General features: G+C 40.6%; 1 protein-coding gene across 1 annotated transcript in view; it reads left to right on the top strand.

Moving 5' to 3' along the window:
* Positions 1 to 346: 346 nt before the first annotated feature.
* The window catches only part of LOC141069245 (uncharacterized), a 39,407-nt gene continuing 24,924 nt past the window's right edge, over positions 347 to 14,829 (top strand). The window contains exons 1-16 of the mRNA XM_073558699.1: positions 347 to 364; positions 470 to 678; positions 811 to 917; positions 1,052 to 1,164; positions 1,627 to 1,773; positions 1,939 to 2,147; positions 2,277 to 2,383; positions 2,505 to 2,617; positions 3,061 to 3,207; positions 3,373 to 3,581; positions 3,719 to 3,825; positions 3,952 to 4,064; positions 12,626 to 12,772; positions 12,906 to 13,114; positions 13,599 to 13,705; positions 14,139 to 14,251. Coding sequence (XP_073414800.1) covers positions 347 to 364; positions 470 to 678; positions 811 to 917; positions 1,052 to 1,164; positions 1,627 to 1,773; positions 1,939 to 2,147; positions 2,277 to 2,383; positions 2,505 to 2,617; positions 3,061 to 3,207; positions 3,373 to 3,581; positions 3,719 to 3,825; positions 3,952 to 4,064; positions 12,626 to 12,772; positions 12,906 to 13,114; positions 13,599 to 13,705; positions 14,139 to 14,251 — 2,175 coding nt within the window. The remainder of the gene's footprint in view (positions 365 to 469; positions 679 to 810; positions 918 to 1,051; positions 1,165 to 1,626; positions 1,774 to 1,938; positions 2,148 to 2,276; positions 2,384 to 2,504; positions 2,618 to 3,060; positions 3,208 to 3,372; positions 3,582 to 3,718; positions 3,826 to 3,951; positions 4,065 to 12,625; positions 12,773 to 12,905; positions 13,115 to 13,598; positions 13,706 to 14,138; positions 14,252 to 14,829) is intronic.

The raw sequence follows: 14,829 nt of genomic DNA, 5'->3' as shown, positions 1-14,829 counted from the left end.
TTTAGCTCTTCAGTAGTTCATCACAAAGTACCATGTTCAACTGTATCTAAAGTAGAAATATATTGATATTTTTATGTAAAGGATCTGGAATGTGGAAACTTAGATTTTAAGAATGCCAGTACTGCTTTTTTTTAACCAAGAGTATGCGTTTTTCAGAACGCTCTCACACCAAATGTTGTGGCTGAACTTGTGACCAAGACAGATGTTCTCCAGAACGAAACCTTGCTCATTTCATATTTAAGTAAGGTGGAATTAGAAAATGTCACCGTCTTCTTGACAGCTCTGACATCCGCAGCAGAAAAGGTAAGCAACTAAGATCCTTAAACTGAGGGTTGTGAAATTCAAGATGATCACAATATTTTCAGTTTGAGAATAATTTAACAGTCACACCAAAGACTAATAGTAGAGTGCCAGCTAGGTTGGACCTGTTTAACTAAAGATTTAGTAAAACCTTCTTTTGTTTCCGTAGGCAAATCTGTCTCTGGAGCTGGTAGACAATGTAAAAGAAACTCTCCTGACTGTGGAGCTTCAGCAACTTCAGTCCAGCTTCTCTAGTTATACCACTGAGCAATGGCAGGCTTTGTTTGAGATCCACATAACTCTCTTAGTCCAATATTTCAATGCAACCTTACTTGAGCTTCTGCCAACAAGCATTTCCTGCAATTCCTATCAAGCCATGTAAGTCCCAACAAATACACAGAAACTAAATGACACCTACAACCTCTTCTTTTATAAAATACAAAAAACTTTCAAGATACCTATACATGATGAAATCTTGATATATAATATTTATGTTTATTCCTGACACAGAGTAAAGGGATTCAGCCTTGCTTCTTCCAACCTGGACGAGGACACCGGCAGAGATATCTACAATTTCTTTATCAAAAGATATATGACGCAACAAGCAACTTCTGGAGGTATGGATGCCCCTGCTGAGATTGATAAGCTATGAAAATAAACAGATTTTCTATAAATATTGCTTTCCTTCATTTTATGCCGTATCTTTATGAACTTCGGACAAGGCATCATTCTTCCCATTCTTCATTTACAGATATTGCTTGTGGCACTGTTGACTATGACACCTGGATTAAGAGTAATTTTGACTATTTCTTCAAATATGCCACAACAGAAGATCTGATCATTTACAACAAAAATCTTACACAGGTAGGTAGACTCCAAATAAGTTTAGATAAACCATAAATTAAGGCTATGGTCGTTATTTTTTTAAATGCTTACTTTAGCGTTTCATATCCATATTTTGTTTTTCCTGTAGGTTTCAATGTCAGAAAAGCAACAGAATCTAGAATTTAGGGTTAATATTGTTTTTCTTTAGAATTTGAAGGTTTTCATTGCGTTTCACTAATTTTACCTCCCCATGTATACTTTCAAATGTAGCCATTGAATTCAATGCCATGAGTTTGGAAATACAAAGTAATTTTAATAGAAATTTCATGGACCAAGGACAAAGAATGCCTAAGCTGTTCAACAGTCCATCAACAAATACCATGTTTAACTGTGTCTCCAAAAATAAATCTATTGATATTTTTCTGTATGTGATCTTTTACGTGGAGGCTATTTTTTAAGAATGCCAGGGCTGCTTTTTGACAAAAATTATGTTTTTTACAGATTGCTCTCACACCAAATGAGTTGGCTGGCCTTGTGACCAGGACAGATGTTCTTCAGAATGAAACCTTGCTCATTTCATATCTAAGTAAGGTGGAGATAGAAAATGTCACCATCTTTTTGACTGCTCTGACATCTGCAGCAGAAAACGTAAGCAATTCTGATCCTCAAACTGATGTCTTTGAACTTAAAGATGATCATAACATTTGCAGTTCGAGGCTAATTTATCATTCACGCCAAAGTTTACTAGTAGAGTACCAGTTAGATTACAGCTGTTTTTTCGAGATGTTAGTAAAAACTATTTTATTTCCATAGGCAAATCTGTCTCAGGAGCTGGTAGACAATGTAAAAGAAACTCTCCTGGCTGTGGAGCTTCAGCAACTTCAGTCCAGCCTCTCTAGTTATACCACTTTGCAATGGAAGGATTTGTTTGAGATCCGCTTAACACTCTTGATCCAATATTTCAACGCAACTTTACTTGAGCTCCTGCCAACAAGCATTTCCTGCAGTTCTTATCAAGCTATGTAAGTACCATATAAATATGGAGAAATGCAAAAACATCCTCAACCTATCATTTAAGAGAAAAAGAACTTTCAAAACAATATTATGATGAAATCCTGATACATCATTTTCATCTTTATTTCTTGACACAGAGTAAAAGTATTTAGTCTTGAATCTTCAGAGCTAAGTGATGACACTGGGAGAGACATCTACAATTCCTTTATCAAAAGATATATGACTCAACAAGCAACTTCTGCAGGTAAGACTCCAGAATAATAGCTAAGCTTTGAAAACTCACAATTTCTGTAAATATGTTTCTTTATTTCCTGCTGTACATAAACTTTTAACAAATCGTGGATTTTTCTGATTCTTTTTCATAGATATTGCTTGTGGCGCTGTAGACTACGAAACCTGGATTCAGATTAATTTTGACTATTTTTTCAAGTATGCCACAACAGAGGAATTGATAATTTACAACAAAAACCTTACACAGGTAGGTGGATATCCAAATAGGTTAACAAGCAATAAGGCTATAGCCTTTATTCAAATGGTTACTTTCATGGTTCCAATTTATACACTAACTGCAGTAAGTGCCATAGTCAAAAGGGCAACAAAACGTAGAATTAGAGCCAACTAGTGTTTTTGCAGTTTTATAAATTATTACTCTATTTAAGTATATTTACCTCAAGTTAGACATTGCTGTATGGAGGAAACAAATACAACACCATAAGTTTAGAGGTGCACGGTTATTTTTAAAGAATATCATGGCTCAAAGAATGCTTTAGCTCTTCAGTAGTTCATCACAAAGTACCATGTTCAACTGTATCTAAAGTAGAAATATATTGATATTTTTATGTAAAGGATCTGGAATGTGGAAACTTAGTTTTTAAGAATGCCAGGAATGCTTTTTTTTAACCAAGACTATGTTTTTTCCAGATTGCTCTCACACCAAATGAGTTGGCTGGCCTTGTGACCAGGACAGATGTTCTTCAGAATGAAACCTTGCTCATTTCATATCTAAGTAAGGTGGAGTTAGAAAATGTCACCATCTTTTTGACTGCTCTGACATCTGCAGCAGAAAAGGTAGGCAATGCTGATCCTCAATCTGATGTCTTTGAACTTAAAGATGATCATAACTTTTGCAGTTCGAGGCTAATTTATCATTCACGCCAAAGTTTACTAGTAGGGTACCAGTTAGATTCCAAATGTTTTTTCGAGATGTTAGTAAAACGTATTTTATTTCCATAGGCAAATCTGTCTCAGGAGCTGGTAGACAATGTAAAAGAAACTCTCCTGGCTGTGGAGCTTCAGCAACTTCAGTCTAGCTTCTCTAGTTATACCACTGAGCAATGGCAGGATTTGTTTGAGATCCGCTTAACACTCTTGATCCAATATTTCAATGCAACTTTACTTGAGCTCCTGCCAACAAGCATTTCCTGCAGTTCTTATCAAGCTATGTAAGTACCAAATATATACAGAGAAATGCAAAAATATCCTCAACCTATCGTCATTTAAAAGAGAAAAAGGGCTTTCAAAACAACAATATTTTGATGAAATCCCGATACATCAATTTCATCTTTATTTCTTGACACAGAGTAAAAGGATTTAGTCTTGATTCTTCTGCACTAAGCGATGACACTGGGAGAGACATCTATAATTACTTTATCAAAAGATATATGACTCAACAAGCAACTTCTGCAGGTAAGACTCCCCACAGGATAATTATACTATAAAAATACACATACATGTCTAGTATTTCTCTTGACTTTATGCCATATTTTTAGAATCTTTTGACAAGGCAAGTTTGTCCCTTTTGTTCATATACAGATTTCGCTTGTGGCGCTGTTAACTATGAAATATGGATTCAGAATAATTTTGCTTATTTTTTCAAATACTGTACAGCAGAGGAATCTATCTTTTACAACAAAACTTTTACAGAGGTAAGTTAATGTCCATAGTTTCTGGTTTTTATATACATATGTGTCAGTAATTTCTTAATCACACAAATTCACAATATCACAGGCCGGGAAGGTCATGAGTACCACCCGCTGTGATCTTTGGAGTGAACAGCTCTCTGCTGCCCCCTATTGTCCAGACAATTACACGATTGTTCGACGATCAACAGAGAAGACCGCAAGCTGTTCTCACTACTATGCCGATTATCGTAAAACTAAGAGAGCGTATGGCATATACACCCACAGATTCCAACATACGGAATATGTGTACATACCCCCGTACATTCACCGCTAACTCCACGATACTCCAAGACTACTCGCTGCCACCACCAATCCGTTTTTGGCTGATTGCACGCCGTTAAAAGTAGTATATGGCTTCAAGGTGTGTGTATAGAACAAAAGGAACAGAACTATTAAATTTTAAATTTAATCTAAAGACAGGCAGTGTTTATGAAATATATACAAAAGATTTTACAAGCGGGACAAAACAATACAGCATATACAGTTACAGAAAATAAAAGGGATTAACAAGAGAATTGGCTACGCAGAACACAGAGATGATTTAGTTTAGTCACAGGAAAGCACTTCGATTGGCAGTTGCATAAACGGGGTCCCTGCATACACGATATGTATCTCTCGACACAAACCCAGATCATAATTCAGCTGGATCTTTTATCAGATCCTGAGTGCCACCCACACAACCTACCATGATGACCTCACATGGTCTGGTTTTGTGGGCTGGTTTTATGATTTTATGAAATCCAAACTTATGCAATAACTCCTTACCGGACGACCACAAAACTTTCAGACTGATGTCACATTTTTTATAGGGATTTTATCTTTACTGAGAGACTAAAATTAGCATAGCGGTTGACAGTTATATGGCCTCTATGGCTTTGGGGCCTTTGGGCGGGGGTTAAAGTTATGAGAAAATATATTTTTCCTTGGTTAGCCCCGGTGCTAAATTTATGTTTCATTAATAAGAGATGTATAGAAATTACAATATTCTAGGTTTTCTTTCGAAGTCATATTTCTTTCGCAGGTGGAACACATCCCTTGCAGAGATGGCGGTGGGGGCAAAGGTGTCTAGTGTACATGTAAAATTTTTCCCTTGAGTGGACAATGTATTTCCTGTGGACAAAAGGTTTCCTCCACTTTGTTGTTCAACTCTCTGAAAAGTACTTCTCCTGCCTCAATTGTTAGGCGCTGGGATTCTCCCTCTGCACAGGAGGAATCCCAAGCCATGTCTTCTCCTGTGGTCTCCCATTCAGTCTCAGCCGCAGCAGATCCTCCTCAGCAGAGACATCGGTCACGTATTCCTCAAACCCGTGCTGTGCGATTGATTGCTGCTGCCTCTCCAGGTTCAGCTATAGCAATCAACAGCAAACAGCAGCGAGCAGTCGCTCCTGAGACTAAGTCCAGGTTTCACCCTACTGAGCATGCACGTGAGGTGGGAACCTCTCATTGGTGGTCGGCAGTCAGCTGCTCAGGTCTTCAAGAGAGCACAGATTGGTCCACTAGCAAGGTCCTGCGAGATTGGGATCTTTAAAAGGATCTCACAGCCGCACAGCCGTGTGCTAGTATAGACCATGTGGTGTGTGTTGTATGCCCGTATGATTGTCTCTGGTCACTGACTCATTATGAAACCCCTACCCTTGGTATGCATAAGTTGCTCAGCCCTGCCAGCTAGTGCCTAGGCTGATAGTGCAGGTAGGAAGCAGAGTCAGTGCCCAGCGTCAAGTAGTGCGACGCCATGCGCATTGTGGGTCTGGTCAGACTTGAGTCCCCGCGTTATAGGGCTTGAGCCTAGAGACCTCACTCGCACCATATCAGCTGAGTCATGTGACATTTAACAGGGAACAGCGTTCTATTTTCATAGTTGCTGCGGCTCTGTGAAGTAACAGAGTTTGCGCTGTTCACACCGGGTGACATCTAACCTGTGTGTTTTTGGTGTTCAACTGCCATTTTGTTCCGCCATTGCTTAGCAGCAGGTTCCATCGCTGCACGGTGGACCCCGGGTTGCGAACGCACATTATTATTATTATATTTCATTTGGTGCGTTCCGCCAACCCTAACAAGTGACCTATCTATTGTATAGCTTATTTGTCTATACACAATATACATCCTCATGGCCTTTGTCCTGCAAGAGGCTCTTGCATGTTAATCTGGTTCACTATTCAATTTCCCACTTGTAGTCTATACCAAGAGTGTCAACTAGATTGCCAGCTCTTTTTCCATTATGGCAAATGAGAGAGGGAAGAAAAAGAGAGTGGGGATATGAGTGACTTGATAGATTTTTTAAAAATATTTTCTATGACATCTCACCCTTTTTGAGATAGCGTAGGGGCTGATTTACAGATTGCCCCTTAAGCCTACCTTATGGCTCACCCTTCCTGGATCCCACAATGCCCTGTTTTGAAGATAGACTTCTCTGGGGGGTTACTCATCTCACGCGACAGGTCTGAGAATCCTGGCTAGAGGTAGCCAGAAGTGGCATTAAGGCCCCTATCTCACAGGAACCTTCTGGGTCCAGTTCTGGGTCAGTCAGTGATCTTGTTATCCCACTGGATGATGAGGGTCCAGAAGGAAGGACATTACCTGCGTTCTGGGCTCTCGGGCCACGGGTGACAGAGCCTAGACTGGCTGTCTCCCCGAGGGATTACATTTTCCTATTTATCTGACAGGCTGTGGGACACACCTATCCACACCCTGACCGACTATAAATCCTGCTTTTCGATTACCCTGACTGACTCAGGGAACAATTTTCCCACCCCTCTGACAGGCTATGGGTATCTTTTTCCGATCCTCCTTACAGGCAGTGAGACACAAATTTCTCTCACTCTGCCCGGTTGTGGGACATACTTTCCCAATCCCCATATGGGCTGGGTATAAGACCTTCTCTGCCGTCCTTGTTACCTTAGAAACTGTGTTAACTGTAGGGCAACTACCACTGACCACGTCACAATCCATCGTGCCACTGGTCAGATGCATGGGACTACCTTCCTTATGATCCCTGTGCTTCTGCCCATCCTTTCTCATTACCTCATGAGCTGTGCCAATCATGGGGCAGCTACTACTGGCCATACACCGTACATCGTGACACTGGTCAGCTGCACAGGATCACTTGCTTCATGGTCTCTGTGGCTATTCCCATCGCCCTTAGCACTTATGCTTGCTTCTTTTAGGGGATCCTCAGCAACATCACCCTGCAGCATGATATGACTGAGTTCTCCCTTACCACAACACACATTGTTATTAGGCATGACATTGACAGTATTGACACTTGAATCACATGACATATCAGATCTGGGAGGGTTGTCAGAGGTGCATTGGGCAACCAACCGTCCCAGGTCAGTTCTCAATAATTAACATTTGTGGGGAGATTGTCAGACACCACCACTTCCCTGGACCCCAATCCAATAAAAACCAGGGCCATTGGTAACAGAGGGTGACCAGCCCCAAACCCGGTGACAGTAAGGGTCTTCCCAGGAATGTGTTCCTCCGGTAACAACCATGACATACAAAGCCATCCACAAGCTGAGTCCTCCGTACATCTGTGACCTAGTCTCCCGGTACTTACCTGCACGAAACCTCCAATCCTCACAAGATCTCCTTCTGTACTCCCCTCTTATCTCCTCTTCCCACAATCGCATACAAGATTTCTCCGGCGCATCCCCTCTACTCTGGAACTCTCTACCACAACATATCAGACTCTCATGGAAATCTTTAAAAAGAACTTGAAGACCTACCTCTTCCGACAAGCCTACAACCTGCAGTAACCACCGATCCACCAAACCGCTGCACGACCAGCTCTACCCTCGCCTACTGTACCCTCACCCGTCCCGTTGTAGATTGTGAGCCCTCGCGGGCAGGGTCCTCTCTCATCCTGTACCAGTCGTGACTTGTATTGTTTAAGATTACTGTACTTGTATGTATTATGTATACCCCTCCTCACATGTAATGCGCCATGGAATAAATGGCGCTATAATAATAAATAATAACAAAACTTAGGATGGACGAGCGTATGTTCTGCGGCAGTGTCATTAAGTCCAACAGTAATGGTGCTGCCCGCAGTAACCGGTTGCAAATTCTCATGGGCTCTCCTATCCGCCCCATCCACAAAAAGAATGTCTGCATTAGGCCCCGGGGACTCAGGTGTGGAGTTCATCTGCCTCTCCAGACAAATGAGGCTAAAATGACAACTCCAGTCACAGGTATATCACCGCTGGGAATCATATGTAGGCCAGGTGCTGGAAAATGGGACAGGCCCCCCTGAGGGCTGGCTGGTAGAGTCACCTAGAGTGGCTGTTGGCTTACCCTTTCCAGCGGGTGACTGCTGTCTTCCACACCTCCGGTGTATGATTGGCATCATACGCATTGGTGATCTGTGCCGCTTTGGCGACCTCCTTTGGCTCCTGGTCAAGCACAAACTTTCGTACCTCCACTGAGCAAAAATTAAGAAATTGGTCTTTTACCATCAGATCCTTTAAGTCCTCGAAGGTGGTGTCTGACAGTCCTTGGACCCACTGTTCAAAGTTGGTTCTGAGCCCATCCACCGTATCACTATAGTTGTCATGTGGTCCACGCTGTAGGGCTCGGAACTTTTTATGGTAAACCTCAGGAGTCAGCTGGTACTTTTTTATCAGGGCCTGCTTGATGGCCTCATAGTCTCCTTCTTGATCTTGAGGGAGAGAAGCAAACACCTCCAAAGCTTTTCCTAGTAGCCCTGGGGTTAAATATCAGGCAAATTGGTCCTGAGGCAGCTGGCACAGCATGCAGGTTTTTTAAATCCACACACAAATATGTGCAAGTCCTTGTCCATTACAGGAACATGCTCGGGAAGAGGTTTAAAGCAGTTGGCGTTGCTAGACTCACTGCCGGATCGGGAAAATCTCTGGAGCTGGATTCAGGCTAACTTCAGCTGGTAGTGTCTCTCCTCCCGCTCAGCTGGGGCCTGTCAGTGTTGCTGAATCAGGTTCAGACATCCCTTGCGATCGTCTGCATCGAGATGCACCAAGGCCATCTGCAGGAGGGACTCCACACTACTCTTGTTGCGCGCATGACTGACATTCACCGGTTGGACCTCTGCAGCAGTGCTATCAGCGATTGGGCTGGCTTCTCCGTCATCAGGGCTCTGCTGACGGACTAGCTCTGGGGCACCTTGCAACAGTTCAGCAATCATTCGGTGCCTGGTTTTGCCCATGGAGTTAATCCATTTCTGCGCACAGAGGGCAAAAAGGGGGTGTCCTTGGATTACTAGTTATAATAGGGCTCTTCAAATGAGCCTAACATTGCCAAATAAAAGATAGGACAAGAGAAGGGGAGGGATGTAACTGCTACACATACAGTAATGTCCCAGATAAAAGAAAATGCTAAAAATACTGTGTCTCATTCCTCAAAACTCTGCACAGAATTCTCGCAAGAACCGTGCAAGTATTCAGTGACAGGATCAATTTCCTACTTGTAGTAGTCTATTCCAAGTGTATCATCTAGATTGCCAGTTCTTGTTTCGTTATGGAAAATGAGAAAGGGACGAAATATGGAGTGAAAGTGGATATGAGTGACTTCAAAGATTTTTTTTATATATTTTCTATGACGATAGATAGATAGATAGATAGATAGATAGATAGATAGATAGATAGATAAATCAAAAAAAGGGCAGCACTACCAAAATTAAATAGTTGGTGCAAAACCTATTCAGCAGTGTCCCAACAGCCAAATTAACAATTTATCTTGGCTTGATAAAGACGGGTCACCGTTGAAACGTTGCCACTTGAGGATCAGTAAAGTATCCACTTTTTTTTCACATTTAATTTGAGTGCTGCCTATTTTTTTTACTTTTTTTAGATAGATAGATAGATAGATAAGATATCTATCTATCTACCATATGTTTATTTTTATTCTTTTCAGTACTTTTCAATGGTCAAAAAAATAGACCTGGGATCTCAGATGACAAATCCTCCACATAAAGATCATATACAGTGCCTTGCGAAAGTATTCGGCCCCCTGGATCTTTTCAACCTTTTCCCACATATCATGCTTCAAACATAAAGATACCAAATGTAAATTTTTGGTGAAAAATCAACAACAAGTGGGACACAATTGTGAAGTTGAATGAAATTTATTGGTTATTTTAAATTTTTGTGGAAATGCAAAAACTGAAAATTGGGGCGTGCAATATTATTCAGCCCCTTTACTTTCAGTGCAGCAAACTCACTTCAGAAGTTCATTGTGGATCTCTGAATGATCCAATGTTGTCCTAAATGACTAATGATGATAAATATAATCCACCTGTGTGTAATCCAGTCTCCATATAAATGCACCTGCTGTGATAGTCTCAGGGTTCTGTTTGATGCACAGAGAGCATCATGAAGACCAAGGAACACAACAGGCAGGTCCGTGATACTGTTGTGGAGAAGTTTAAAGCCGGATTTGGATACAAAATGATTTCCAAAACTTTAAACATCCCAAGGAACACTGTGCAAGCGATCATATTGAAATGGAAGGAGTATCATACCACTGCAAATCTACCAAGACTCGGCCGTCCCACTAAACTTTCATCTCAAACAAGGAGAAGACTGATCAGAGATGCAGCCATGATCACTCTGGAAGAACTGCAGAGATCTACAGCTGAGGTGGGACAGTCTCTCCACAGGACAACAATCAGTCGTACACTGCACAAATCTGGCCTTTGTGGAAGAGTGGCAAGAAGAAAGCCATTTCTCAAAGATATCCATAAAAAGTGTCATTTAATGTTTGCAACAAGCCACCTGGGAGACACACCAAACGTGTGGAGGAAGGTGCTCTGGTCAGATGAAATCAAAATCGAACTTTTTGGCAACAATGCCAAACGATATGTTTGGCATAAAGGCAACACAGCTCATCACCCTGAACACACCATCCCCACTGTCAAACATGGTGGTGGCAGCATCATGGTTTGGGGCTACTTTTCTTCAGCAGGGACAGGGAAGATGGTTAAAATTGGTGGGAAGATGGATGGAGCCAAATACAGGACCATTCTTGAAGAAAACCTGCTGGAGTCTGCAAAAGACCTGAGACTGGGACGGAGATTTGTCTTCCAACAAGACAATGATCCCAAACATAAAGCAAAATCTACAATGGAATGGTTCACAAATAAACGTTTCCAGGTGTTAGAATGGCCAAGTCAAAGTCCAGACCTGAATCCAATTGAGAATCTGTGGAAAGAGCTGAAAACTGCGGTTCACAAACGATCTCCATCAAACCTCACTGAGCTCGAGCTGTTTGCCAAGGAAGAATGGGCAAGAATCTCAGTCTCTTGATGTACAAAACTGATAGAGACATACCACAAGCGACTTGCAGCTGTTATCGCAGCAAAAGGTGGCGCAACAAAGTATTAAGTTAAAGGGCCCGAATAATATTGCACGCCCCACTTTTCAGTTTTTGAATTTCCACAAAAATGTAAAATAACCAATAAATTTCGTTCAACTTCACAATTGTGTCCCACTTGTTCTTGATTCTTCACCAAAAATTTACATTTGGAATCTTTATGTTTGAAGCATGATATGTGGGAAAAGGTTGTAAAGTTCCAGGGGGCCGAATAATTTCGCAAGGCGCTGTACTTGAATCGATAAATACATTTCACTTTAGATTTATAGTTGAAAATGGCATTAACAGATGGACTTTGGAACAAAAATGAAAACTTTTGCTGTACATGGACCGTATAATTCGTTCAATGGGAATGTGCATTTTTGAGAACATATTATTGTACATGCTATTGTACTAATATGCTATTGTTTCACAATATCTATGCAGAGATGCATTTATTAAAAATACAGAAACACCAGTTAGAACGTTTGTTGCTAATCAGGAGTTGATGAGTTTAAATAGGCAGCAGATACATCCTATTGGCTCAGACTTTCCTTTGGTATGTCATCTATACTACACAATATTAGTTGAAGTTACAGGCAATGGCTTTGTTTAACAATAGACGCAACTGAATCTTCTAATTCAACATACAACTTCAAGACAAACATGTTGAGAACATGATTTTGCGTTGTTTATTAATAAACTGTATAAAGTTGATAGGTTTCTCTCCTGCACTTTCTAGTCCAGCTTTTCTCATAGAGTGTTCAGGCAGGGCTTATGTTTTTAAAATTATAGTTTATGAAAAAGGAAATGATAAGAGCAGTCGTTTAGCGAGGCAATTGGAAAATAATTTTCATATGTGTAGTGTTTTTGAATTGGAAGTGGCTGACGGACAGGTCTTTTCACATGCCCGTCCATATGTGGCCATTTAGAAGCAGAAGCTTTGTGCAGTATGATAAAGGCTACACTAACAAGTGCAGGAGAAGAACCTCTAATTTAAGTAGGCACAAAAAAAAATCCTGTCCTCAACACATTTGTTAAAAGAAGGTGGACAACACCTTTAAGAATAAAGGAAATTTAATAGGGGTTTAAAAACAATTAAGAAGAGAATGATGAATATTCTGGACATAGTCCATAACTATATGACAGAGAATATGCTACAAGTCATTGATTATGAACACTGAATGTATTTATTGTAGGGTGCTGTATTTTTGGCCTCCATGGCTATCTCAGTAACCAGCCCTGAGGTTCTGGCTAATGAAACACTGCTTATTTCATATCTAAGCAAGATAAACCTGGAAAATATTACAGCTTTTGTAAATGCATTGGCATCTTCATCAGAAAAGGTATGTGTCAACGGGCATTTGCTTTAAAGCAATGTAACCATGTATTATATATTCCAAATTGTATTAACATTTTGCAAGCAATAGCAGCTCTCTTTTAACAAAACTTTTTAAAAATATTTGTGTCCCTAAAAAGGCAAATCTAACTGTGGATCAAGTGGCAACCATAGGAAGAACTCTTCTGACAGTGCAGCTTCAGCAACTTCAGTCCAACTTTTCTTCCTATAGCACTCAACAATGGACAGAGTTGTTTGAGGTGCAAATGGCCATCTTGATTCCATATTTTAACCAAACAACTCTTCAAATGCTACCTATAAGCATTCCCTGCTCTTCCTTCCAAGCCATGTGAGTACCATAAAGACAGCAGCATAAGGAGTAGTGTAGAGCGAGTATACTCGTTGCTCTGGTGTCCTCCGAGTATTTTGGCGTGCTTGGAGATTTAGTTTTCGTCGTCTCAGCTGCATGATTTGCGACTGCTAGACAGCTTGAATACATGTGAGGAATGCCTGTTAGGGAATTCCCTCATGTATTCAGCCTGTCTACAAGTCGCAAATCATGCAGCTGAGACGACGAAAACTACATCTCCGAGCATGCCAAAATACTCGGAGGACACCAGAGCATGCTCCGGAAAACCCGAGGAACGAGTATACTCGCTCATCACTAACAAGGAGTATTGAAGGATTGAAAAGATGAAATGTAAAATAAAGTGCCCTAAAAAGTAACAATACTTTGATGTACTATGGTATTGTTTATTTTTGTTATATTATTTCACATAAATTTATATTATTTTTTGTTATATTTGTAATTATGTTATTTCTTTTTAACACAGAATGAAAGGATTCAGCTTAGTTTTTACAGCCCTGACAAAAGAGACTAAAGTGGACATTTATAATTCTTTTATTAAGAACTATATGGGTCATCAATCATTCCCTACAGGTAAATGTAAACTGCACGCTATGTTGCTTCTATGCTCAGTGGTTAAAGGTGTTGTCAAGTATTTTAATAATGATGACCTATCCTTAGGTCATCAATAACAGATCGTTGGAGATGGGACACCAGACAGAATCATGGCACTGATGAGAAAGCCTGTTTAACAGAATGGGATAATAAAATCAAGCTCTTGAAATGAGACACTTAGAATTGCAGCTATGATGCGACAGAATATCATTTACATTGTGCAATCTGTACCACCGCACAACTCAGATTTTGCTGATACAATCTTGTACTTGAATAAGATTGCATGTTATTACAGTTTAGCATTTTATTAAGAATTGTGTACTGATAAGTGGTATCCCGAGGAGGCATTGTTAGAGCTGGAATATTTCTAGCATTATCTTTTTTTAACCATTGCTAACATTTTCTTTTGCAGGTGTGGCTTGTGATACTGGAAATCAAGAAACTTGGCTTACGCTTAACTTTGGAAAGTTTGTTGCAGAATCAAGTTATGAGGACCTAAGTGCTTTCAATGCAAATCTGACAAAGGTGAGGACAGTCACATAATAAAATATGTGATAGTTACATGAGATTGGTGACAACTTATTGACTGATGGTGGTCGTCTCAATAATGGGACCTGCACCGATCTGCAAGACAGGTACTTTTATCCCCGTTATAGAATGGCGCAGCAGTGTGCATGCTTGGTCGCTGCTCTATTCAATCCTTATGGAGTTGTCAATCACTGTATTCATTTTTTTCTGTTAGTCCATATAGAAGAAGCAAATGGGAATCCGACCTGCCTCTCCTTGCTATAACAGAGGAAAAAGTTCCCTAACAAAGATATAAAGTCCCTTTTCTGCTGATCAGTTTAGGTTACCGTGGTCGGACCCCTCCAATCGATAAGTGATCACCTTTCCCGTAGATAGATGATAACCCCTTTAACTCCACTAAAAACTACAAATTCAGAAGTGACTGAAGTTAGCTAAAACAGCGTCTAACATTGGGCTCTGACTCTCAATATTCATTTTCCCACCACGTGATACATTCTGGACATTGGAACTGTTTGATAGGGTCCTCACAATGGTTTTGCTGCCTCAGTCTAGCTGGTAAAATCTATGACTGCAGC

The sequence above is a fragment of the Dendrobates tinctorius genome, unplaced genomic scaffold (genome assembly GCF_039654945.1).
Source record: "Dendrobates tinctorius isolate UK_male_01 unplaced genomic scaffold, ASM3965494v1 ptg000257l, whole genome shotgun sequence".
Lineage (NCBI taxonomy): Eukaryota > Metazoa > Chordata > Amphibia > Anura > Dendrobatidae > Dendrobates > Dendrobates tinctorius.
Note: the sequence above shows the minus strand (reverse complement) of the source record. Positions and strands in the feature narration are given on the sequence as shown.